We start from the raw sequence: 27,492 nt of genomic DNA on the forward strand, positions 1-27,492 counted from the left end.
GGCCAGTTTATCCACAAACGTGGTCTTTAATACAGATTTAGTTTGTTTTAGTCACAGCCTGTTATTATTAAACCGCTCCTTTCGCGCAGAGGGGCTGGGCTGCTCCCTTGTGGCTTGCTTTCTTCTAGCTGGTCTGCTAGCATTGTTCGGTTTTGACTCGAGGTCACAGAATCTAACATTTAAACTGTCCAGCGACGAAACTGGGAGCTGTGGTAGCTGCTTGGCATCTACTGTCCACTCTGTAACATTAGATTCTAGAAAATATCTTAATAAAACACTGATCAGTGAGAGATTCAGCCGAAATGTGAGAGGAATTTAATGCTACCGCTGCTAAATAACATACTTAGCGATAACATAATACGTTTAAAAGTCTTTCCAGCTTTAATAAATGTAATAAAAACGTTTTTTGTTGTGAAACTCATGGAGCCCATCAGACAGAGCTGCTTTGGGTCTTTTAACTGGGGGACATGGGTTTGGTTCGGGTCCTATGTTCATCCAGAGAGGGCGAAAAGAAGCGGGACAGGTTACAGTTTACACATCACTACATGTCTCAGTATATTAATAATAATAATAATAATAATAATAATAATACATAAGAAGCATACAGATATATAGCTTTCATAGCTTACTGATAGACTCGAGGATGTGAGATGTGAGCACTTTTGGACTGCAGTTCAAAAAAAACCCAGTGAGATATCACTATTTTACCAATACTGAAGCCTGAAATCTCTATTTAGGGTGTTACTACTCCACATCAGCTCAAATTTCTGGCTTATAGTGGCCTTATCCTTCACAAAAGCTAAGTTTTAGAAGTTTATGAAGCAGCTTAACCTGTTGGCAGTGGTGTATCAACACTGTTTATCCTTAAAGTAGATTTACTTGAAGGCCTCTGGGATGTTTTTCCTTTGGTTTAACGTTACGAACTGCAGTAAACAAGTTGTTGCTACTATTATTAATCTTTAAGATGCTGTTAACTTGGTGTGTTTTTCACTACTGATCCGGCTGAAATGACAATTCTGAACTTAATTACTTATTAAGGTTATTTTAAATGGAAGAGATGGTTTTCACGTAAAATCTAAAACGCTCTTTGGTGGCTAGAAGAGAGCTTTCAATTCCTTTTTCTATTCTCCATGGCCTACATTCTGTTGCGCCAGCACCGGTGACACATAAGCCTTAAATTAGCCAAATAGACACTAAGGTGTCAACGAGGTGTGCAAGGCCACAACCACATGATAAATCTCCGCTTTGCATTTACAGATGATGGTCTGCCGAAATCAGAGGAAGTGTTAAAGCAATATTTCGGCATTTCCCATCAAGCCGAAGGCTGCATGTTCTGGCCGAGACTGGACCTATCTAGCGTATCGCCAGTTGTAATCAGGCAAAGCTGATTAAGAATGCAGTCAACATCCCTCGGTGCTTCTCTTTAAGCCAGCAGAGATGTTCCTCAAGGGATTTTGCGTCTCGGGTTGTATGTATACTGTATATTAAGCTGTTGCTTATTTGGGGAACCGTGTCCTGGGAGCCTTAAAGGGCCCATATCTAAGACCCTGAGGTCCACTTATGGGGTTTATGTACCAAAAAGCTTTTATCTCTTAGAATTAAACAGGCTGTTTTTGTTACTGTGCCTTTAAGACTGATCTATGCAAATGACCGCTGCTCTGATTGGCTGACATGTAGTGTGTCTCATTCAATAGCAGTCTTCACCGTGTAACTTCAACATGAATAGGCAGGGCTAAACTGCTGTAGGCTGCAAAGGCAGATGTATGTAAATGCATTCGCTTTGTGACATCACAAAAACGACGTGTTCAGAACGAACCGTTTTCCGGCTTAGTTTTCCGACGTGGCCTGTAAAGACTGCGTTAAAAGTGCTTTAAGTGCTACCTCAAACTTTTTCACTTTTTCAAAAAAAATAAAGTAAGAAAAATGTGTTTTTTCCATGTTATAGAAACTTTAATTCAAGATGTGGGGCATTTTTTTAAACGTTTAAGTCTTGGTAGCTCATTAAGATGTGGTGGGCTCAGTAAATTGCTGCTGTCGGAAGAAAACATCTCCATTTTTTGTCGTTTTTCATTTTTTGACGTAATATGAAAGTGCCTGTTGGCCTTTACGTTGTTTGTGAATTATATGATGAGTGGACCAAAAGAAGCGGCCCAAAATGACTCGGAAAGACGTCTGGTTCCATTGACTTACATTAAAAGTAAAGTAGGTTTTTTCCTTCTCCTGTTAAGTTACCATTTTGGAGATACGAGGTTTTGTTCTTACAGCAGCGAAATGCTGATCACATTCAGATAAAAGGCTTAATGGCTTTAGAACTTGGTTCATGGTATGTTTTGAATTTAACATTAAAAAAGTTTCCTAATGACTTTCAAACTGTAGTTTATCATATAAGTTGCTGAATTAGACAGTGGACTCCATGTGCGTTTGGCTTAACCAATGGGGGGTGCAACATACTCTCTGACACTTCAACTTGAAAAACGGAAACCTGACCACATTTCTAGATTTTTCTAGATATGAGGTTTCGGCTGAAGCAGTCAGCGTGATGGGATGAAGATTTGCTAGTCTAGTTATTTCTCATCCTGACTCATCGGGACGAAATGGGCTGACAAAGTGGAAACTTCTTAGGGGGAACTCTAAGGTGGCATTTGAATTTCATGACTTTCTTTTTGCATTTCTTTATCAGGTCACTTGTGCATTCTGCAACTTTTTGTGGTCTTAGCCAGCAAGACAGCTCCTATGACGAAAAAAGCACCTAAAAAAAAAACACATCAGTGTTTTTACTCATAAAGGTGTCTGTTTGCTAAACGACGTAGTCATATTTCATTTGGACTGTAATTGTGTTATTGTGGTTTTCTTTTCATGTACTGCCTGTTTGCCCTAGCTTCACCGAGAGGTTAGCCAGCAGTTCATAGAACCATTGCTGTGAATGGAAACTTGGTGAGAAGTCAAGCAGCAGAAATGCACTCGCAAATGGTCCAGCAAGACGGTATATAACCCTTCAGGCATAACATTATGACCACCTCCTTGTTTCTACGCATATTGTCCACTTACTATATAGGTGCACTTTGTAGTTCTACAGTTACAGACTGTAGTCCATCTGTTTCTCTGCATACTTTGTTAGCCCCCTTTTATCCTGTTCGGTCAGGACCCCCATGGACCCTCACAGAGCAGGTACTATTTGGGTGGTGGATCATTCTCAGCACTGCAGTAACACTGACATGGTGGTGGTGTGTCAGTGTGTGTTGTGCTGGTCTGAGTGGATCAGACACAGCAGTGCTGCTGGAGTTTTTAAACACTGTGTCCACTCACTGTCCACTCTATTAGACACTCATACCTTGTCAGTCCACCTTGTAGATGTAAAGTCAGAGACGATAGCTCATCTGCTGCTGCACAGTTTGTGTTGGTCATCCTCTAGTCCTTCATTGGTGGTCACAGGACGCTGCCCACAGGACGCTGTTGGCTGGATATTTATGGTTGGTGGACTATTCTCAGTCCAGCAGCGACACTGAGGTGTTTAAAAACTCCAGCAGCACTGCTGTGTCTGATCCACTCGTACCAGCACAACACACACTAACACACCACTACCACGTCAGTGTTACTGCAGTGCTGAGAATTATCCACCACCAAAATAGTACCTGCTCTGTGAGGGTCCATGGGGGTCCTGACCACTGAAGAACAGGGTAAAAGGGGGCTAACAAAGTATCAGAGAAACAGATGGACTACAGTCTGTAACTGTAGAACTACAAAGTGCACCTATATAGTAAGTGGAGCTGATAAAATGGACAATGAGCGTAGAAACGAGGAGGTGGTCATATGCCTGATGACATGTTATGCCTAATCGGTGTATAACTGAACTAATCATCCCCCCCCCCAAGTCACATGTAATGGATTTGTGTTGGATCCTTTTATAGCTGTGCAGAAAGGTTGCTTCTAATGTTAGCATGGTAATTTATCAGACCCGTTGTCATGTTCTCTGGAGGCTCATTACTTTTCTATGTGCATTGATTGAGAACACTTATTTCTGTCTGATAATACTGGTGCCTTGAGAAAATTGTAATGTGCTGTCTTCAGGTCTGTTAAGTAGCTTCCTTGTTAACTTCATTTTATTTAATTTTTGACTGAATTCGCTGCCTTATGAAGATTAAAACGTCACTCCAGTGTGAACGAAAGTTTACTTACATCTTCAGGATGCAATCAAGAGTCAGTTTAATCTAGTCGTGCACTGATCCGATACTGGGTCAGTATTGGCCCTAATGTTCACACAGCAGGTAAAAGTGGCCCAAATCTGATTTTTTTTGTTTGGCTGTTCAGATTGTCTTTTAAATGTGATCTGTATGCGACATCAGTCTGAACAGATCAGCTCCTAAACTGACCCACATGAGCAAAAGAACAGAGCGTCACGCTGCTTCACGGCTCATCCAGAGGTAAACAAACACGACCGCCAACGAACGCCAGTCACTCCCGGAGGATCAACTTCATCTTCACCAGCATCACAGGAGCCATCATGAAGCTTCACTGACTGACAGCTGGGCTCTTCACCCAGAATGTTTTCGAGCCATAAAAAGGGCGCGGTCACTTTTTTGGTTCGTGTCCTCAGATTCTTTAAACTTTGCTTTTAGACTTTTAACTGTTCTTTGACGCTGCAGCTTCGTTCTCTTACGGCTGTGTTCAGACATTTCTTTCAAAATCTCTTCAAACATGAAGGGATTTGATGAGTCTCTTCTAATTTTTTGTACAGAAACATCACCCCAAATGTTTCTGAGTCTCGGCAGCACAAAATTTTGAAGAATGTCGAGTTGGACTGGCGTAAAAGTTGCATTAATTCCAATCTGGCTGTTCAGACTAAATCACATCGCCACAGATCGTATATGGATTCGATTTCAGTACCACATATGAAAGCGTCTCAAATTGTAATTGAAAATGTCAGATACAGTGTGTTTATCTGTTCACACTGACACACAGACACACATCTGTGTCACATATGAAGAAAAAAATCAGATTTGGGCCACTTTTACCTGCTGTAGCCATAATGACTTTATTAAAACATCTGATATGGGTCAGACGTGATCGTTCCACATTTGAAACTCTTTCTTAGTCATAGTTGTTATAAAGTAGTAACAATTCAGTTGTAGAAGCTTTCTAGAACCCTGTCTACAAGAGCATCATTCTGTCCTCCATGGTCCGTTAGCCTATGAGTGCGTTTCCATGCAATTAGTAATCAGATAACTGCAGAAAAGCAGATTTTGTCAGTAATCCGATCAACATGCTTACATGCACTTGAGTAATCAGATAATGGGGAAACTCCAGGTCTACGTGAGTCAGACAGTAATCGGATTTCTGCTTTGCAACCAGCCAATGAACTCACAGAAGAAGACGTAACGTAAAACTCATGCTGCAGCTTTTTTTTAAAACAAGGCACCACTTTACCTGAAAATATGAACACACATCATCTAAAAGATGAAGAATATTTAAGTCCTTCATTTCATGTTTGGTTTTAGCGCCACTTGCGTGTTTTGCTGTGTCTCGTGGCGAAGCTGCTCGCTTATTTCCAGTGCCGTCTGTTCTCACACATGCTCAGACTGAGAAATCTGAAAGAAATCAGAGTTAGAGTTTACATGCGCTGAGAAACCTGATTACCGAGCTAAAATCCAGCCTCTTTATCAGATTTCCTAATCGGATTTCTAGATCGGAGTGTGGTGTTTACATGACCATTTGAATAATCAGATAACTGCAGAAATCCAGTTATGATCGGATTATTGAGTGCCTGTAAACGCACTCATTGTTTGCTTGTTAGGGCCCAGGCAATATGAATTTTTTTTTGGGTGATATTCCAGGAGTTTCACTTAAGCTGTCAGTTCTTTATTTTTTAAAGCACCGTAGTCTTGAGTTCAAAGCGGTAACTATTGGCAAATAATTGCTCAAAAAGTAGTATAATACAGTTGTTTAGATTTGACCAATATTTTAAACTTGTATTAGATGATGTATTTGTTGTACTGCAGAAGAGCAGAATGTTTGGGCTGATGCAAGACTACAACACTGAAAGCTCTGCATTTTCTCAGTGTTACTGCACATAAGCTGGACGTCCGTCCCACCGCCGTCTTTTAAAGATAAGAGCGCAAACTTCGTCTCCTCTGCAGACCAGTTTCTGCTCCGCCATGTTGAACCGTATAAACTCTCACTATAACGTGACGAACATGATCAGAACGGACTTAAACTTTCACATAGGGAATGTAATCAGATACAGGCATTTACACGGATATTATTCTTCTATTTAACAAATTATTTACAGGATTACACACCTCGATCAGTGGGATAGAAACTGTATTCTGAATGACCTCGATCGGACAAGACCGTTCCGATTGAGATGTTTACATGGACAAATTCTATTCCGATTGAGCTATTAGTTGTATTATTAACGGATTATTAGGGTGCATGTAAACATGGCTGCTGAATCGTTGACCAATATGTTGTCTTTATCTTCTTGTGATGAAACGTAACAAATACCCGAATAGTGAGATCAGTATTCGAATACTTGCACCTCGAACAGTTAACTGAATACTCGAATAGTTGAGTCCATGTGCACATCCCAAGTAGTGGCATTGGCAGATGGGTTCATACTAAACTGATCATCGCTATCATGTAGGTAAATAGGTGTTTATATTGGACTCCTTCAGTGACACAATGGTCTACAGTCTGTCAATGTCGTGATTGTCCAATAGAGTCCAATAGAGTCTGGCTGCAGACATGCACTCTCAGCCACAACGGCAGAAGCAGCCCAACGGCACATTAAGTTTTGGCTGCTGCTGTTTAGCAACATCATCACTTTGTCCATTTTTCGTCCATAACATGGCAAGAGAGTTACATTTAATGTACCTCCCTGTTAAAAAAAAAAATCCCATTAGAACCCATTAAAAGTGTCTGTTGGTTCCGGGTGGTGTTCAGTACTTGCTAATGGTGTTCTGTGTTTTCCTGATGGGTTGATATCACAGTGTAAAGGGTTCAGATCGTTTAATCAGGGGCTCTAGGATTGATTCCAGATACATTTGATCATTTCCTAATGGCCTCTAACAGCAACCATCAAGCCAGTTCCCATTAGGAAGCAAAACCATCAGGTATTATTCCTAACGGCCCTGCAAACACAGTTTCGGTGCCCACAGCGTCGTCTGCTTGGTGCTTTTCTACATTGTCACAACATTGAAATGTAATTCCTCAGAAAGTTGTGACAACATTGTCTGACAACCTCCTAGAAAGTTGTGAAAACGTTGATGAGACAGCAAAAGTAATCGGTACTGCGCTGACTGTACGCTGTCACAACCTCCTAGAATCCTTAACTTCTATTTTAATCAATATTACAGTTTTTGATAACCAGTTCTGATCGTCTTCAGCTTGGCTTTCATCAGTTTCAGTAGCCTTTTTGTTTTTTCTGCGAATAAACCAGACATTCCTGTCTTATAGTCATGGTAGGTTTTATTTTGAAGGTTTTCATATTTAACTTATTATCAGTATGGCAATGTTAATATACATTCAGTGTAACTCTTGTTACCCAGCAGTTCGTGTTTCGCTGGTTTTCCTCATAAAACCAACAAAAAACACTGTGGTGGCAGAGCAGCACTGACGTCATCAATAGGCTGGCGGTGCATGTCAGGCAGAGAGTGCATGTTGCTGATTATTGCTGTGTTATCGCTGATATTATTCACCTATATGGAGAAAATTATTGGTCGTCAATATCGTCTGAGCCCTAATATTTATGTTCATGCACTCTGCAACTGAAAAAATAGGTGCCTTAATTCAGCACTGGCATCCATTTGGTATTCAGTATCGGACAGTACACCGAGTTTAGATATGATCAGTATTGGAAGATAGGGCTGAACGATTTGGGGAGCATATCTAATTGCTATTTTTCTAACTAATATTGCAACTACAATTAAGTTTCAGGCCCTTAAATATATAGAATATCCAGCTTTTCTGGTCTGAGCCTTGATCCCTGAATATAGTGTGTAAGACTGCCAGTAAGTTGTGGTTGTGATGTCACAACACATGGAGGTTTGGTTGCCACTGATAGGTCTAACTAATCTACCGGCAGTTTTAAACTCTGTCTTATATGGTTAAATTTCCCCACTTAAAGCGTAAGACAAGGTTTTTGATAATGTAGGCTCTGATTTTTTAAAAATTACAGCTCCGCAGTTTGAAAATTGCACTCTGTTAAATTGTGATTTCAGTATAAAAACGATTAATCTTTTAGCCCTGTTGGAAGAGAAACAGTTAGATCTGTGCATCCGTGCCTTAGATTATCATGACGTTGACTTGTTTACATGTTAATGGGTGAATGAAAACTGTTAGTCCGTGTACAGGTGGCCCCTAGACGGATAAAGTCTCTGCACAGCCTTCTTCCTGTTTGAAACTGAATCTATTTGAATAAGCCCCCCTAAATGGGGGGTTCCAACATAACTGTTGTTTCAGAATATTCCTCTCCAGAGGCTGTAGCTTTTCCTCCAAAAGGTAAGCATTGTTGAAGCTTGAGAGCTGTTTGCTGTCATTATTGATCACTGTTGTCATTGGCAGTTCTTCAGAATCTGTGGTCAGGTATTAAGACTTGTTTTTGTGCAATTTGGCCATGTGGGTGTGGCTCAAGATTAAACTCGAGATTAGTTAAAGATGAAAGCCATAAAAAATGAAATGTTTTTGTTGGGTGTCTAGAGCTGAACGATTTTGGCAAAAATATCTAATGGCGATTTTTTTTCAGACCAGTATCGTGATTACGATTTAAATTGTGAATGTTTTAAACTGATGTATCGGCCTTTTTTTGGCTAAGAAGACCAGCATATCGCTGTTGTCGGAAGAAAACCTCTTCATTTTTGACGTTTTTTTAGTTTTTGACATATTCTGAAGGGCCTGTTTCTCCTTACATTGTCTGTAAATTTCATGATGAATGGACCAAAAGAAACGACCCAAAATGACTTGGAAAGACGTCTGGTTCCATTGACTTACATTAAAAGTAAAGTAGGTTTTTTCCTTCCCCTGTAAAGTTACTATTTTGGAGATACAAAGTTTTGTTCCGACAACAGCGATATCCTTTTTTTTTTGGCTAAGAAGACCAGCTTATCCTTTTAACTTGCCAAAAGGCTGCCAGTTATTTGTGGTTGTGATGTCACAGCACGCGGATGTTTGGTTGCTTTTAATTTGTCAAATTCATCTGAAAGCAGCTCACAGGCTCCATGTGATTAGGATTAATTTCCCTATTTAACTCACTTGCATGATGAAACGGTTCTTCAGATTAATGGAGAATTTGTAGTAGATGGTTCTTCATAGCACCAAAAAGGGTTCCTGTATTGTTGCAAGCTTGACTTCGTACTGATAGAAGAACCCTTTTTGGAGCTGTATATGGTTCTTTGAGTGTACATGGTTCTATATAGAATCATTTTCTTGACTGGAGAACCGTCTTTTTTGTTGATAATTGACTGTAAGACCATAATAAAAATGGCAGCTCTTGCAATTTGAAAATTGCTTCACCAGTCCAACCCCCTCACCTTCTCTGGGCCTCCTAGTTTTCGTGGAGTGCTGTTATCTGGCTCATATGAAGTTGTAGCAAATAACTTCTGAGAGAGACTTTCATTGAAGCAGCTGTGTTGCAGCTTCTTTTGGCTGTGGTTTTGAAGTCCCTAAAGGGAGTTTTCATCCCTTGCGTTGATGGAGCCTCAGAAGAGTCAGCCTCTCCCTCTTCAGCCTTACATGGGAAAAGTATTTCTCAGGGTTGCTCAGTGAGTATAGTTAGGTAGTGATGGAAGAGGGAGAATCTGAGTGTATACAGATGAGTGTTGGAGTGGGACGTTGTGGAGCCTGCTTTATCAAAGTGTATTTATTATTATATCACATACTGCAAATTACATTAGTATACAAGTGTAGTATTTTGAATGGTCAGTATAGGAGTGTCTTTTTATGGATTAAGGGGTAATGTAATCAATATTGAGCCATATTGTCATTATGACTAATGGTGGTTTTGATAAACCGATCAGGCATAACATTCTGACCACCTCCTTGTTTCTACGCTCATTGTCCATTTTATCAGCTCCACTTACTATATAGGTGCACTTTGTAGTTCTACAGTTACAGACTGTAGTCCATCTGTTTCTCTGATACTTTGTTAGCCCCCTTTTACCCTGTTCTTCAGTGGTCAGGACCCCCATGGACCCTCACAGAGCAGGTACTATTTGGGTGGTGGATCATTCTCAGCACTGCGGTAACACTGACGTGGTGGTGGTGTGTTAGTGTGTGTTGCGCTGGTCTGAGTGGATCAGACACAGCAGTGCTGCTGGAATATAGTCCACCAACCAAAAATATCCAGCTCAACCATGGAAACCCATTTCATGAAGCTCCCGATGCGCAGTTCTTGTACTGATGTTGCTTCCAGAGGCTTTTCATAAGTCTGTGTTGAAAGATTTAACAGAGGATAGTTTTTATGCACTGTGTCCTTCAACACTTGACTTTGCGTGGTCTGGGCTTCAGGGCTGACCTGTTGTTGCTCCTAGACACTTCCATTTCACAATAATAGCACTTACAGTGGACCGGGGCAGATCTAGATGGGGAGAAACACCTTAACGCAATAATTAGGAGGGCTGTCCACATACTTAAGTGTATGTCGTTAATTTTAAAGGTGATTTTGGTAGAAAACTCAACAGTGATGTAGCGGGATTGTCACTAAAATGGTGTACTGTAATGTCTGCCGTTTGTGGTGAATTAATTGTAATGTTTATTTTAACCATAATAGACTTTAATGGTTGCCTCTAGTTGCTACCTGTGTCTGGTAGACTTATTGACTCTCCAGCTATAGTATGCAAACACACACTACGATATCTCTGCTGTTGATGCAGGATTAGCTTGCATTGTATCTAATATTGCTGTTATATTCAGTAGCATAGCAAACATCAGAAGAAGCTTGAGTCTGTCAGCACATGTGGTTGTTAAATGAGTCTCAGGATTTAATGCTGTTTCTTCTCTTTCCTTCTAGTGAGGCTCTTACACATAGGGGATTAGCAGGCTTATATAGTTTAGGATGCAGAGATTTCACAAAACAGCAGTCATATTAAAGGGCATCTGAAGCTGTCAGTAGGGAGCCACACTGCTGAAGGTGTTCAGGAAGAAAATGTAGACTGTCATTCTGGCATTATTTGTAAATGTAGGGTCTTTGGTTTTGGAGATGCTAATTGCTTTGAATCTCTACAGCCAAACAAATACACACCCTCTCCTCAGTTTTCCCTCCAAAGCCTTCCCCTCAGGGTACATGCACTGCCTAGGCTAGAGTGTCTGATTGCTGATGCCAAAGAAGTTGTTTGGCTGTTGCACTTTAATAGCTTCAGATGTGATGTGCAAAAAAATAGCAGATATAGAGCAAAGACTGCATCAGTTTTCGTTGCTGGAAAGCCACACCAGTGTTCAATTGTCTTTACTATAGATGAGTCGTTTTCTTTTACTCGGTTTGTTTAGCTTTGTCAAAGCTCCATGTGTCAAACACAAGACCAGATCAGGCCCGTGGCACAATCTGATCCGGCCCTCGAAATGATTTTGATTTTCTATTAATATTTGCCCGTTTCACAGTCAGCAGCACCACAATCCCCGGCATGCAGTGCAACATAATTTGTGCTGAAACCCCACTCCCAAAGACAATCTATGAGACAGCAGATTTCTACCCAATTGCAAACATCATATCACTAAACACACCAGCTGCAGTTCAGCCAACACAAACACTATAAAACACTCAGCAGCTCAGAAACTGATTAAGAATTAATTAACTTTCAGCAAAGAAAAGATGTCAGGTGTTGAGACCAAGATCCCGCAGGTAATGTAGCCTAAATATAAAAGTATTGACATGTAATATTTGAAGGTTTCTTATAAGTGGCTGTGTCTTGCTGTCAACATTTTGGCATATTAAAATACAAAACCCTGGAATTTGTTGAGAATTTTTAATATGGCCCTTTTAGTGGTTGAGTTTGACGCCCATGGTCTAAGTCATTGTACATAGTGGTGGAATTGGCAGTGTTGGATTGATGGATTGATGGATGGATAGATTGATTGATCCCGGAGGAAACTTAGCAGTCACAAAACACAGGACAGTTATAATAATAAGGGTCATACAATATAAAAAGAAGAATATATACAAAAAAAACTGTCTACAGGCATATATACAACTAGAAATATACAAAAATATGCAATAAGATGCAATACTGAATGTACAAGGAGGCGCAGGTAACAGCATATAATGACACCACTGAATAAATATGTGCAGATATTGGTACTAAAATAAAGTGTCTGGGTGTGGATTGTCCAGATGTGCAAGATGTGCGATAAGGTGTGCTGAGAGCGCAATATGTACAGTAATGTGTCTGTATGTGCAGATAAAATAAAAATAAAAGTGTAATTTAGTATGAGACATTCAGTCCTTATCTCTTCCTTCTTCTCTCCTGACTAGAAATGCCTCTTGGTTGTTATTAGTTGAAGGCAGCTCGTTCTGAGTGGTCTGATGTTGTGTGGCCCACATCATTTGTTTTTTCTTCTGTTTACAGAGAGTGGATTTTTCTTTTTTTTCCTTTAAGCATATATTTCATCGGCAGCTGCCAGAAAATCCAGAGAATTTCTTACTAAAGACATTCCAACCCCTTTAAAGACTGGCCAGCCACAAGTCTAACCCTGCATTGACACCGGCAGCGACGCGACAAGGCGGCCGGAGATCATTCATTTTCAATCAAAGCTGGCGACAGCAGGTGGTGCGAACGTTGGCGATGCGAAGTAGGTGGTTATACAAATAAGGAGCGAACTGACGTGGCGATTACCAATAGGAATTGAGCCGCTTAGTATGCGCTTGATCTCCGCCACTGTAAACCGGTATGCCGTTTTTGGTTCCTAGATAATTGCTCCTACTACAGATTGAGTAATGGCAGCAGTGCTTTCGCCACAAATAGACAGTAACCACAAAGACCAACTACCGTTTTCCTCACAGACTGACTGCACAGACACAGGGATTAAATAAAAATAAGCAAACAAGCGATTCCTCACCAGGACATTTATTTGTAGTGGGAACGCATCTGATTTGTGCTCGGCGTCATTGAAACCATGGCAACCAACGGTCCGCTGGAGTTTAGAAACGCCCTCAGGCGATGAGCGACCAGCGATTTGGGCGTCAAGAGGCGAAAAGTCGCTGCCGGTGTCAACGCAGGATAAGCCGAGTGCTAACAGCCTCTGAAGTGCCACTGCTGTTAATGCAGAATCAGCATTTAATGAAAAATCTGGTTGACGGTCACTTGTTGACTCTAAAGTTGAGCAAGCAGTGGCTAATTATTAACTTAATTTACTGCACACATACATGCAAACTGGTATACCATCATACCTTATGCAGTTCTTTGCCCAGGCTTAGCGTCACACCTGGTGATGCAACGATATGGAATTTCTGGGTTGGTAATGTGGTCGATACCCAATACTGTCCAGTGCTGGTCATTTTTTACGCAAATATCTGCTAATACCGGTATTATTTTTCCCATTTATCAGCAGTTGAGATGTTGGCCACCAATTTGTCATGCACTCTTATCACTACTAGCAGGACTATCCCTCCTCTGTCTCCTCTCATAGCTGTCAACATTCAGAGGCCGTGATATGCAGTGATGTCATGGAGAACGAGAGGCACAGCAGGCCTCAGTTCCAAGTCCAGCTGCACAGCTCTTGACCACACACCACTATCCAAAGCCACAGCTGCTTTGTGTTTTTGAGGTCATGCTCCAGCTCTCCCCACCCCTGCGCTCCACCCCAGGATGATCCCATTGTTGTGTGGCTGGCTCTCCCTAAAATACGTACAGTACTGTGCAAAAGTCAGAGACCACCTTTATTTACTGTTCAAATCAAATGGGACATTAAGTGCGTGTTATTCATTTTTCTGGATATATTTATGAGAAGGTTAGATAGAAGATAATCCACTTGCTTGAGGAAAGGGGAAAGTCAAAGGAATTAAAAAAAAAAAAACAAAACTGGAGTTTTAAAAAATATTAAACGTAAGTCCTGGTGGACCACCAAAACCATCACAAAGTAAGCTTTTGCTTCAGGTCTGGTGATTCTGTCCATCCGTTCACTGTGAGAAGACAGCTCAATGCTATGGGTCTTAAAAGATGTGTAAGAGTCAAGAAGCCTCACTGATAAAGAGACAAAAAAGAAGAAAATTCACAAATTAAGCAAAGAACCTCCTGGTGTTCTCAGAACAATGGACTGGCCACCCCAGAGCCCAGACCTCCACATCTTTGAATGTATTAGGGATTACTAGGATCGTGAGAAGCAGAAAATGCAACCAATATGTAAGACTGATCTTTGGAGCTGTGGAAAAACCTCCCTGCAGATTTCTTTGAAAAACTGAAAGCAAGTCTCCTGAAAAGAATGGAAGCTGTAATAAAAGCAAAGGATGGACATGTAAACCTTTTCAGCATTTAGTATTATATTTAGTTTTTGAGCCTTCTGTGTCTTCTGTGGCCTGATGTATCCACAAGTAGGGGATCTAATTTTCTGTCTTGTTCCAGGGGCCGTATTACAGAAACTTCCTATCTTTTTGTCTTAACAGGTCAAGATAAGATTTTTCATAAACATGTAATCAAGTTAGTTAGCCAGACAGGTAATGTTAGCTACTGTTACTGATGTAAAAAATGGTCACATAAAACTAAAGCGTGATAAACTTTAAGTTAAGAATATTGTGGCAGCGCCCCCTGCTGTTTATCAGAGTGTCGCCGCTCTTCAGTTTCAGTCTCCATTTCCCAAACACTTTAGCCGAGCGCAATAACGTTATTCCTCCTAATAAACACACACGTTCAGCTCTGTCTTCTCATTATTCACCACCATCACTGTAATATAAAATCTAACGAGTTTTTATCGAACATTAACACCCAAATGTCTGAGTTCTTAAAAAAAACGTTTTCAGTGTAGATAACTAGCGTTATTATGCTGGTTATAGTGAGCTGTGCTGCCCATCACTGCACAAAACAATAGAAACAGACGGTTAAAACAGAGGTTAAGACGCTCTGGAGTTTATCTTAAAGTTAAGAAAATATTTAGGATATTTTGGCAACTTAGGATGTTTCTGTAAAACCGTTTTCTTATCTGGAAACAAGATAAGATTATAGACTTAAGACCTGTTGACTTAAGAATTTTCTGTAATATGGCCCCAGGTCTCTGTCCTTACTGTTCCTTCTCTGTCCTTTTAGATTGCTGAGCTGTCTGGTGAAGTGACCCTGCCATGCGTGAATACAAGCTTGTGGTGTTGGGCTCCGGAGGTGTGGGCAAGTCCGCACTGGTGAGTGTTCTACCTAGACTCGGCCCACCTGGGTCTCCAGAGGTCCAGCCTGCAGGCCTGGCTTACAGTTCCTTCAGTGACATGATGCACATCGTATTAATCACCCTGTCTGTGGTTGGATGAGGTTTCATAATGAATTATGAAAGTTATGAAGAATATGACGAAGTGCGTTTTGAAGCCACCGGTGGTCTCAAGGAGTTGAAGAGGTTAAACAATGTTGGTAGGAGTCCAATTTAATCTAATGAGAAATTAAAGTGCAAGACTTGGCAAAAGTAAGTCAATTTAGAGTGTGTTTCAAATTTCTGCTTATTTATTTGCATGTCTGTGAAATGTCCCACTATTCAGATGTATCAGTTGTAGTATTTTTGTTGGTGCTAAATATAATGTTGTTTAAAATCTGCTTGGTTTTAATTAGCCATAACAACTTCATCCAGCTTGGTAGTTGGTGTTGTAGCATTTTATCATGGAAACTTTGTTAATCTCCAATCTAATCAGTTTATTAATGGGATTCTTGCCAGGCTTGTCCAACGTGGCAACAGTTGCTATGAAACAACACATTTGTATGCAGAACATGGATAGATCAGTTGAAAAGTCACACAAATTGAATTAAATGTGAAATTACCCAACAGTCATTATTCAGTTTCAGATGCAATTAAGGGTGTCTGCATAAATGTATATTGAGTGAACCTTATAGGAATTAGAAGGCTTTTATATAAAGCCCCCCCTTTCCCATGGACAGATAAAGCCGTTGCAGTTTGTTTTCTGTTTTGTCTCATTGTGAGGGCCAAAGAAAGGTAAGTGCCAGTAAAACTGGTCAGCATGAGGCTAAATGGTCATAACAAATCAGTCAAAGACAGACAAAACAGTAGGTGTCTCAAACGGTTTGGTATACCGTTAGTATAGCAAACAACCTGGCAACCACACGCTTTCAGCTGGGGAGAAAAACTGTTGAACGGATGTTTTTCGTTAAGAGGAGAATATGCTAGCATGACTCATAGGGCTTACCACAAGATGCAAATGACTGGTAAGTCTAATGAAAAGAAAGGCCAGGTTACAGTTTGTTAAAAAAAAAGACAGACAATTTCTAGAGGTCTGACTCTATGGGCCAGTTTCCCAGATCCAATCTAGACCCAAAAAACAAAACAAAAAAAACTAATATATATATATATATATATATATATATATATATATATATATATATATATATATATATATATATATATATATATACTGTGTGTGTGTGTGTATGTATATGTGTGTGTGTATATATATATATATATATATATATATATATATATATATATATATATATATATATATATATATATATATATATATATATACACATACCTGCTCCACTTTAAAACAATTATTGTATTATTATCATATTAACTTAAAATGTAAACCGGCTGTTTTAGTATTTCAGGTTCACTGAGTGTAACAGTGATGTAAGGAAATGTGCAGAGGACTTTAAGAATTGCATTACTGAAGAATCATCAATTTTCCCCTGTTAAACTGGTTTCTTATTTTGTTTGATTTTTATGGTTTAGTTCATAACGCATGTTTTGTTGATGTGTGAATCTTTATGTTAAATAAAAAAGTAGCGGCACATTTTACATTTTACAAATTCTGAGTGATGATCTGCCAGATTATACAGTTCTACAGTGAACTGCTTTTACATGCCCAGTCAGCGTATCTTCCCATCTGTACCCGTACAGAGTGGAGAAGTAAAAGGGATTCTCTGCTTGTAAATTTCCACCAGGTGCATGATGGGAAATTTTGCAAATAGTGACCCTGCAAGATCTCCAGTCTTTGCAAAATCAACTGTCACATTGTCTTTAGATGTGAGAGGGTGTCAGACTTTAGACTTTTCAAAGTCTTCTGGTTTATGATTAGCATAAGGTTGTTGTTGTTGTTGTTGTTGTTGTTGTTGTTGTTGTTGTTGTTGTTGTTGTTGTTGTTGTTGTTGTTGTTGTTGTTGTTGTTGTTGTTGTTGTTGTTGTTGTTGTTGTTGTTGTTAGATCTGGTTGTTCACTTCCATTCTGTGTGTTTGTATTTCAGACAGTACAGTTTGTCCAGGGAATCTTTGTGGAGAAATATGACCCCACAATAGAAGACTCCTACAGAAAGGTACCGATTGCTTCTCTGTTCTGCTCAGCTTGTATCTCATTTGAGTGGATTCTCTTTGTCCTAAACCTCCTGCTACTCCTTCTTTCAGCAAGTAGAAGTGGACGGGCAGCAGTGCATGTTGGAGATCCTGGATACAGCAGGCACAGTAAGTAGTGTTGAACCTCCTGCAGACTTCTTTCACTGAGAATTAGGCTAATATCTAAAAATAATTGCTATTTTCTAGTTAATAAATTGTGATTATCAATTACTTCACCCCTCACACTATTGGGGCACACACACACTTAAAGGATCCCCAATCTTCCAACATATTTACAAGCTGTTTAATTAGTCCTCTGTAGTTCTCTCTCAGTTCTTTTGCCAAAGATTATTGCCTTCTACGCATCACTGTTGGGTTACTTAAAAGTATTGCCGATATCTGATTACATACACACTCTGCCATCTTCCAAAAAATAGTAAAAATACTGTAAAAATAAACTGTAAACAAAAGCTGCTGCTGGTGTTAGCTGTGTTGAGCGGCTGTAGCTACAGACTAATAACAACAGAAGCACGTTAGGTTTGCTCACATTGATCTCAGTTAAGAATGCGGTTTTGAGAGGAAACACGGAAATAATCCTGGAATAATAGTTTATGCTAAAAATACGTTTTAGACCAAAACTTAATAACAAAACTATCACAAAAAAGTGTCTCAGGTATCAAGCAACGCATTCATAACCATTTTTGTAATAACTCAACGGGATGTAGCTTCTGGAGCCATTAAACGCATCGGACATCTGGTTCCTAGTACTATAATGGTGAACAATTTGCACTCTGTAAATTTATCTAGAAAGGTGCATTTCACACCAAACCACTTTTGTTTACATCTAAGCCATTGAATGATTAAGTAATTTTGCAAAATCAGTGGAGTTCCCCTTTACATTTTTCCAAGACTACTGTCATTAAATTAGAGTCAGAGAGAAAATCACTCATTTGTCATTTTCTTTTCCTGAAACAGGAGCAGTTCACAGCAATGAGGGATCTGTACATGAAGAATGGTCAGGGATTTGCTCTCGTATACTCCATCACAGCACAGTCCACCTTCAATGACCTGCAGGATCTACGAGAGCAGATCCTACGAGTAAAGGACACTGAAGATGTAAGTGTCTGAGGGAGCTCTTTAATAGGGGTGTGAATCTCTGACTTCACTTCAGTTTGAATAGGAGTATTTTCTTTTAAATTTCATCACAATTTAATTAATTATTTTGATATGAGATCAGATTTTTTGGTAAAAATGCATAGCATACACAAATTCAACTAGAGGACATATTTACACAATAGTAGAATATAGACAACTAAAACAAAATCACGAAAAATGTTTGTTTTATTTTGCTCAAACACAAATAAAATCAGACACAGATGCCATAGCTTAACACTCCATGTGCCCAGCCCACTGCCTGGAGCAAGCATGAACCCCCCCTCCACTGTTCCCTGGGCTGTGCCACTCAGGGGATGCCCTTTTTTGGACATGTGTGAAGGGAATGCACTGAGCCCAGGATAAAGCCCCTGGCCCAGGGGAGCGTGGCCTGGAGCAGTTAGAGGCGTTGGAATTTGTTATGATTGGCCTTTTCACCGCCTGCCGCACTTCCTCTTTCCTCATGCTAGCTCTGCGGCTTGGCCTGAGTTTAGAGCTGCATTATATCCCATCCTCAGCAAAGGTCCAAACCCATTGAAAAAAGAAATGGAGCAAGAAAAAATTGAATTTTTTAAAGCCTAGGAGCTCAGTGGAAAGTGGGCAATGTGATATCATTATTATGGTAAATTATGTCACTTTTTTGACCATTTTTTTAAAAGAAAATTTCTTAGAACAATGCTGAACAAAAGCAAATCATGAGAAAGAAAGATTTCTATTACTTAGAGATCCTGTTAATAGCAACAGCCAGTGTATAGATAATGCATAATAACTGTTGCTGATTGCATATAGTCATTATCTCACTTTTAATGACTTTTTACCAATTGTTTCATTGTTTTAAATAGTTTACTTTTGCAAACACTGAATTAAAATCATTTTTATAGCTTTTTTTTCTTTTTTAATGAGGCGACTGGTTCACTGGAAAATTTAGTCCATTTCAACTTACATGCAAACCTTATAAAATCGTATAAAAATGTATGTCTTGTGCAGTAAAAATGTCTTAAATTACCTATTTCTGCCATATTGCACACCTTCAGTGGAAAGGAATACACAGATTACACACAAGTCAACATTGTTTTTTCTAAGAGGCTCATTTGCTTGAAGATTTATGTGCTTATAGCCAGCAGTCAATAACTGCCTGACAGCAAATTATGGCTTAAAGGTGGAGCTGTGTAAACATTGCCGGCATTCTCTCCATGCTTGCTGTTTTCGTCCAGCCCCAGGCCCACGTATTTGGTACTGTACAGTGTGAACTGTGTCACAGCATTCATTCCTCCTGCTCTGCTCTTTAGAGCTACAGTGCTGTAATATGTGCTATAGCTCTGTCAGCGTCCCCTGGGGAACTGCACTGGGCTTCCTGGCCCAGACCTGTTTGGATTTGAAACATTCTCCACACGGCCAGTCCAAACACGACTGGCACCCCGTTGCTCGGCCTGTGGTCCAATAGCTATGGGGGTTGTGGAAGGGAGGACAGAGAGAAGGAGAGGCTGTGGAGAGGGAAGATAAACATTTTAGCATCCTGTGGACTCTTGAGGCTGCAGTTGGACCTTTGCTGGCTGTATGGAGCGTCCTTCTTCTGTTCCACAATAGGTGGCATCTTTTTAATGCTAGGCTTTTAAGAAGAGTTCATAATAGTTTGGATTCTGTTCTCCAATGTTGAGGCAAACCAGCTTTGTTTCTGTTACTTTAAGGCACGCTGCTGGTTTGTAAACACCTCACCCCTGTGGTTAATGGTCTAGTGTTGCTTCTTGTTAAACTTAAGCCCAATCCCATTTCACCCCTCTGCCCCTACCACTTAGCCGTTAACCCTAGGGGTAGGGTGTCCTGATTTTTGTTGAGATAGAGGGTTAGGGCGAAGTGTTTGGGCTACCTGGCCCTACAAATGGAGGTTTTTCAAAGACATGCTATAGACGTAGTGTTGTGAGGAAAAAAAGAAAAACTGGCAAGATGGCTGAACAAGAGACCAAAGAAACCCACAAACGTGAGAATTTTCTCCATTAAAAATTATGATAACCATCATATTGTCTTAGTTTAATGTCGTATCAATGTATTATGGTCCTTTTCTTCATAACAAGCATTAAAAAATCGCTTACAGTAGGCTGATGTCTCAGTAGCCCGCTAGCTAAATTTTCGATTCCATCTTAAATGATGCAGCAATTACATTCTGGCACCTCCATTTAAGGCGAATATCTGACTTCAGCTTCATATCACTGAAGAATTAGGGGTGGGTGATAATAAATAATTGCCCCCCTCTTTGAAGGCATATGATTCCCTAAATGTAACTAAAGCCCAGCAGTGAGAAGCTGAACTTTATCCTCTTCTGCTATCACTGCAGACTGGCAGTCATATTGCCCGCTCCCATTCATGTCAATCACTTAACATTAAGCCTTAAAACATTAAACATTAATATCTAATACCTAATTCTAAAATCATAGAATCCATTTTTTTTTTAAATTCACCTGAATTCTTAGCTATTTATCAATCAATCAATCAATCAATAATCAGACAATCAACCTTTATTTAACCTTGGAGATCATTGAGGGTGACCCGCATTTACAGTTTTGCCAAGTTCAACATATCAAATAATAAAAGTAAATTTAATAAAAAAGATTTAAATCAGGTATTAAAAAAATAAACAATAAAAATACAGTAGAAAATATAAAACAATAATTAAAATGTAGCTAAAATGTAAAAGTTAATAAAATCAAATCAAGATAAAACAAAAGAAGGATAAGATCGAAAAGTAAACAAAAAATTAATTAAAATGACTAAAATAATAATAAAGTAATCGTAATTGGGGGCAGTAGTGGGCTGGAGGTTAGGGAAGCAGCCCTGTGACTGGAAGGTTGCTGGTTTGATCCCCTGAGCAGACAGTCTGTCACTGAGGTGCCCTTGAGCAAGGCACCTAACCCTCAACTGCTCCCCGGGCGCTGTGGATAGGGCTGCCCACTGCTCCGGGCAAGTGTGCTCACTGCCCCCTAGTGTGTGTCTTCACTGGTGTGTATGTGGTGTTTCATTATATTTCCTCATTGTGGGACTAATAAGGGTCACTTATTCTTAATAATTAAAATAAGAATATGAATAATAATAAATAAACAATAAAATAATGAAAATAAGACAATAATAGTAAAAAAATCAGGTGAAACAGGTGCAGGAAGATATTTTCATATCAGGTCCTAAACAATATACTCTGCCTGCTTCTCTCATGTTTTTAATCATTAGTTATCACTACTGCAAAAGTACTGCAAGTCAAAATGGGCTGTGTTGATTGTGTCTATGAACAATAGAGCGTTAATGTTGAATATTATGAATTGTGTTTCAACTTGAAACCTGTTTAGCTTTATTATGCGTGTCCTGCTTATCCTCTCACACACATGGAGACAGACGTCATTCCACCCAGTAGCTGCTGCATGGAAATCAGAGTTAACATGCAGACAGGAAGGAGATTTTATCCTGCATGGGCGGGGCTGAAAATGTTTCCTTTTTCCCTCCTCGCTAAACGTTGCTCGTACAGTTTACACACACAGCCTTCGCAGTCTAGCTTCAACACACTTATCCGGTCCTTAGCTTAGCAGTAGCACATATTCAGTTCACAGTGAGGTCGGCTTCATTAAGGACTCATTCCAGTGTGTTTATGCCACATTCTGAAATTCATTCATTTCCCTACAGCAATATAATATATACACCGATCAGCTCCACTTACTATATAGGTGCACTTTGTAGTTCTACAGTTACAGACTGTAGTCCATCTGTTTCTCTGATACTTTGTTAGCCCCCTTTTACCCTGTTCTTCAGTGGTCAGGACCCCCATGGACCCTCACAGAGCAGGTACTATTTGGGTGGTGGATCATTCTCAGCACTGCAGTAACACTGACGTGGTGGTGGTGTGTTAGTGTGTGTTGTGCTGGTCTGAGTGGATCAGACACAGCAGTGTTGCTGGAGTTTTTGAACACTTCAGTGTCACTGCTGGACTGAGAATAGTCCACCAACCAAAAATATCCAGCCAACAGCGTCCTGTGGGCAGCGTCCTGTGACCACTGATGAAGGACTAGAGGATGACCAACACGAACTGTGCAGCAGCAGATGAGCTATCGTCTCTGACTTTACATCTACAAGGTGGACTGACAAGGTAGGAGTGTCTAATAGAGTGGACAGTGAGTGGACACAGTGTTTTAAACTCCAGCAGCACTGCTGTGTCTGATCCACTTGCACCAGCGCAACACACACTAAGACACCACCACCATGTCAGTGTTACTGCAGTGCTGAGAATGATCCACCACCCAAATGGTACCTGCTCTGTGAGGGTCCATGGGGGTCCTGACCACTGAAGAACAGGGTAAAAGGTGGCTAACAAAGTATGCAGAGAAACAGATGGACTACAGTCTGTAACTGTAGAACTACAAAGTGCACCTATATAGTAAGTGGAGCTGATAAAATGGACAGTGAGTGTAGAAACAAGGAGGTGCTCATAATGTTATGCCTGATCAGTGTACTTCTTCAATCTACAGGCCCTGCAAAACACATCTGCTCCACAAAGTGTGCCATCGCCTTATAGCACCCTGACGTATAACCTTAAGTCTCTTTGGTGTTTTGGGTCATCAGCTGCTTATCCAGTGCCAAACCTAAGCAGGCTGTGAGCCCCACCATGCATTATTGATCTGTATTTTTAGAGGATGCATTGGCTTTGTTCACACAGCATGTAAAAGTGGCCCAAATCTGATCTTTTTCTTCATGTGTGACACAGATGTGTGTCTGTGTGTCAGTGTGAACAGATAAACACACTGAATCTGACATTTTCAATTCTGATTTGAGACGCTTTCATATGTGGTACTGAAATCCGATATATATCAGATCTGCGGCAATTCGACTCAGTCTGCACAGCCAGATCGGAATTCATGTGGTTTTTACGTCAATCCAACTCCACATTCGTCATAATTCCTCATAAACATTTAGGCTGATATTCCTGTACAAAAAATTAGAAGAGACTCATCACAATCGCTCAGTGTTCGAAGAGATTTCTAAAGAAAGGTCCGAACGCGGCCGCAGGAGAACGAGGCTGCAGCGTCAAAGAACAGTTTAAAGAATCCGAGGACGCGAACCAAAGAAGTGACCGCGCCCTTTTTATGGTGAACTGAACACGTTCTGGGTGATGAGCCCAGCTGTCAGTCAGTGAAGCTTCATGATGGCTCCTGTGATGCTGGTGAAGATGAAGCTGATCCTCCGGGAGAGACTGGCGTTCGTTGGCGGTCGTGTTTGTTTACCTCTGGATGAGCCGTGAAGCTCTGTTCTTTTGCGCATGTGGGTCAGTTTAGGAGCTGATCTGTTCAGACTGATGTCACATACAGATCACATTTAAAAGACAATCTCAACAGCCAAGCAAAAAAAATCAGATTTGGTGAGAAAATCAGATTTGGGCCACTTTTACCTGCTGTGTGAATGTAGCCATAGATTTCGTAATTCGCTCCCACGATTAATAATTTGTTCTCTCGTGTTCTTTTAATCGTGGTCATGTTTTCTTTTTAATTGAATGCACATTGTTTTTTTGCTGTTGTGCACAAATAAACTAAATGTAGTAGATACAGGCCGCTAACAGCTCCCTGAGACTGTCTGACGGGTTTTGATGCGTTAGATTGATGAGATGATGGACAGAGATGCTCATTAGGGTTGATTTTGATTTGAGGACACTGTAGTTCCTCTTCACAGTAAACGGCCCACAGATTCATCAGTGCAGCTACAGTTCATGCAGTTAATGAATAATGTGCCTTAGGATTTGGGCTTGTAAATTCAGATGGAAAAACCAAAATATACCCTGGAGAATAACTGGTTAAGTAGAAGAGGTGATAATTTATGATTTGAATTTGATGGAAAATTGTCATGCATGCGGTCTTGTTTTGCAGAAAGAAAAAAAAATTACATGTTTACCTTGTTTTTGTTATTTGTTCACAACAACAACAACAAAAAAAAAACTAAATTGGAAGTGCAGACAAAAACCTTTTGGTACAGAAAGTAAATTAAGTGTGATTGTAACATAACTGTATAGTAATGCAATTGGAAAATGATGGCAACAGTTGCCTTGGTGTGACAGCTGGCACAGTACCGCCTGTAAAGGAGGCTAAATCTTTTTAATCTCTCATTAATTACAGAGCCTGCACATTAATTAGCCCACGGACGTACTGAAGAGGGGAGATAATATATGTTCATGGTCTTCTGTTTCTTAACTCACTTATAATTGTTGAGGTTCATCACCAGACAGGAAACAGATAACTGGCTCATGCAGCGTTGTCTAACTTATTGTCTCCATCTCTCTGGGTCTCCGTCTCAGGTGCCGATGATCCTGGTTGGTAATAAGTGTGATCTGGAGGATGAGCGAGTGGTGGGGAAGGAGCAGGGTCAGAATCTGGCCCGCCAGTGGAACAGCTGTGCCTTTTTAGAGTCTTCCGCCAAATCAAAGATCAATGTCCTTGACGTAAGCATGTACTAGTACATAAGAATGAGTACATATATACATATATAGTACAAATATAATGTGTGTACTATTTACTCATATGTATCTGTTTAGTTCTTTCATGATCTGTTTCGAGATCTGGTTCTACTTAATGTCTTTCGTAACCATCTTGTGTAATTTTCTCTTCCTATAGATCTTTTATGACTTGGTCAGACAGATAAATAGAAAAACACCTGTGGAAAAGAAGAAAGCGAAAAAGAAATCCAACTGTGCGCTTCTGTAGAGTCCCCTCCCTACAGCAGCTCTGAGCTCGGTACGTTTATTTATCACTCCAGTTTTCAGGGATAGGTCTCCCTCTAGAGGTCAGCATGTGCTACTAACAGTCCTTTTTAGGACCCTGCATGCTGGTGCCATGTGCAGTCAGAGGCATAGACCACTATAGTCGTGCGTCATTCTGTAGTCCTAGTTATGCCCATATTAGGGTCTAAGCTCCATTTCTCTATGGCCAGAATGAATGGGGCTTTTGAAAAATCGCCTCTGTCGCCCCCTATGTTGAATAAAATGTTTTGAAACTGTATGCAGAGGTGCAAATTTGGTATTAGAAGTGGGGTGGACCACTGTTGGGAAGCTGAAGCCAACAGCAATTCGAATGTACAACTAGTCTTTTTCAGTTTTTGACATAATTTGAAAATGCCTGTTGCCCTTTAGATTGTGTGTAAATTTCATGATGAATGGACCAAAAGAAACGACCCAAAATGACTTGGGAAAAATTCTGGTTCCACTGACTTTTTTGCACTGACCACTGGTTTTTTCCTTCTCCTGTAAAGTTACCGTTTGGGAGATACGAGGTTTTGTTCCGACAACAGCATTTTATGTGTGTGTGTGTGTGTGTATATTTATACACACGCGTGTGAAAACAAAGAAAAACAATCATTATGGTAAGATAATCTAAAGAATAATGCTGTGTATTTTCTGATACATTGTCAGTACATCAGTTTCTCGTCCTTTACAGAGGCAAGTTTTTGTCACTAAAAAAACGATTTGTCTGATATGCATATTTGCATATTTACATGCTTTAGAAAAATACTTCAATAATGATAAACGTTTATAAGAGGACGAAAGAAAAGACTGTAAATTAATGTCTTAACTTGATTACAAGTTACAATGATTACAGCAAATACCTGTTGCAACCCATTAAATTTAGGAGCACAGCTGGTCAGCGCGCTTTATAGGAGAAGCAGAAAACCTTCTTTGCTTTTAATGTAAGTCAGTGGAACCAGAATTTTTTACAAGTCATTCTGGGCCGTTTCTTTTGGTCCCTTGTTTATGAAAATTACACAGAGTGTAAAGAGCAACAGGCATTTTTGAATCAAAGGTCAAAAGCTGAAAAACTGCAAAAATGGAGATATGAGGTTTTGTTCTGACAGCAGTGATATATTCTCATGTTCTTTGTCTGCCAGGAGAACGCTGTAATGAAGAACTCCTGCCCCATTTGGAATGTGCCAGCATTGCCATCCTCAGTGAGTGGAGCTATGGACCAGCTGACTGACGAACCTGAAGAAGAACAGGATACACAAAGAGGGAACACGAGGAGTCATTTCCGTTTGATTCCAGAAAATCTGAGGAGAAACTTTCATTTAGCACAGTTTGAGTAGAACTCATTTTCAGTATTCCTCAGGAACACTCGAGCAAAATATCTTCCATAAATCCGACCGGAAAATCGCATCATTTCATTTCAAGAACCAACACCGTTTCAGCAACGGGAAACAATAAAATTACCCACAAACACCATCGGACAGTTACAACAATACAAGAGATACATATGAAGACAATGTTTGAATCCTGCATACAGCATCAGGGCAAGTAGGAAGAAGGAGATACAGGACTGTGACATAAGCCCGTAATTTGGTACCATGACATTTCAGTAGTGAACTGAATTTCACTGAAGATTAAAAGCTTTTCTCACACTTCCAACTGAACCCATCATGTTGCCATGGCTTCGTACCCTCTTCAGGACGGGTGGATAAAAGAGAAGAAATCAAAGAAGTTTTACCAGTGTTTCTTATTTCCAGTGTGGCTTGTTTGAGGAAATGGAAATTGACTTAATTTGTATTATTATAGACACCCTAAAGGCAAACAGCATGACCACATCTTTTGATTTAAACGTAGATGTTGTTAACGAAAGCAAGTGAAAGTGTTGCCTCTCAGAGTTTCCATTCTTGACATCCACTGTGTAAATGTTTATAGACTGAGCTGACATTAGCTGTATATAAACACTGTTCTCCCGTTTACATCCATGGACATTTTCAACCGGATCTTGACCCCTAACCTGTGACTATTTTGTATTTAGTCACTTGGCTTTCGTAGCTCCATAGCATATTCTAATACTCTTTTGGACATGTAAACTATGGGCCTTTTTATAGTGATAAAAGACTGATT

At 40.0% G+C, this 27,492-nt stretch overlaps 1 protein-coding gene across 1 annotated transcript in view; it reads left to right on the forward strand.

Moving 5' to 3' along the window:
- rap1ab (RAP1A, member of RAS oncogene family b) overlaps window positions 1-27,441 on the forward strand; it is a 27,741-nt gene extending 300 nt beyond the window's left edge. The window contains exons 2-8 of the mRNA XM_036559386.1: window positions 15,225-15,313; window positions 17,375-17,443; window positions 17,532-17,588; window positions 18,435-18,575; window positions 24,931-25,074; window positions 25,247-25,366; window positions 26,514-27,441. Coding sequence (XP_036415279.1) covers window positions 15,257-15,313; window positions 17,375-17,443; window positions 17,532-17,588; window positions 18,435-18,575; window positions 24,931-25,074; window positions 25,247-25,336 — 558 coding nt within the window. The 5' untranslated portion in view covers window positions 15,225-15,256 and the 3' untranslated portion in view covers window positions 25,337-25,366; window positions 26,514-27,441. The remainder of the gene's footprint in view (window positions 1-15,224; window positions 15,314-17,374; window positions 17,444-17,531; window positions 17,589-18,434; window positions 18,576-24,930; window positions 25,075-25,246; window positions 25,367-26,513) is intronic.
- The last annotated feature ends 51 nt before the right edge of the window (window positions 27,442-27,492 follow it).

The sequence above is a fragment of the Colossoma macropomum genome, unplaced genomic scaffold (assembly GCF_904425465.1).
Source record: "Colossoma macropomum unplaced genomic scaffold, Colossoma_macropomum, whole genome shotgun sequence".
In the NCBI taxonomy this organism is placed as follows: domain Eukaryota; kingdom Metazoa; phylum Chordata; class Actinopteri; order Characiformes; family Serrasalmidae; genus Colossoma; species Colossoma macropomum.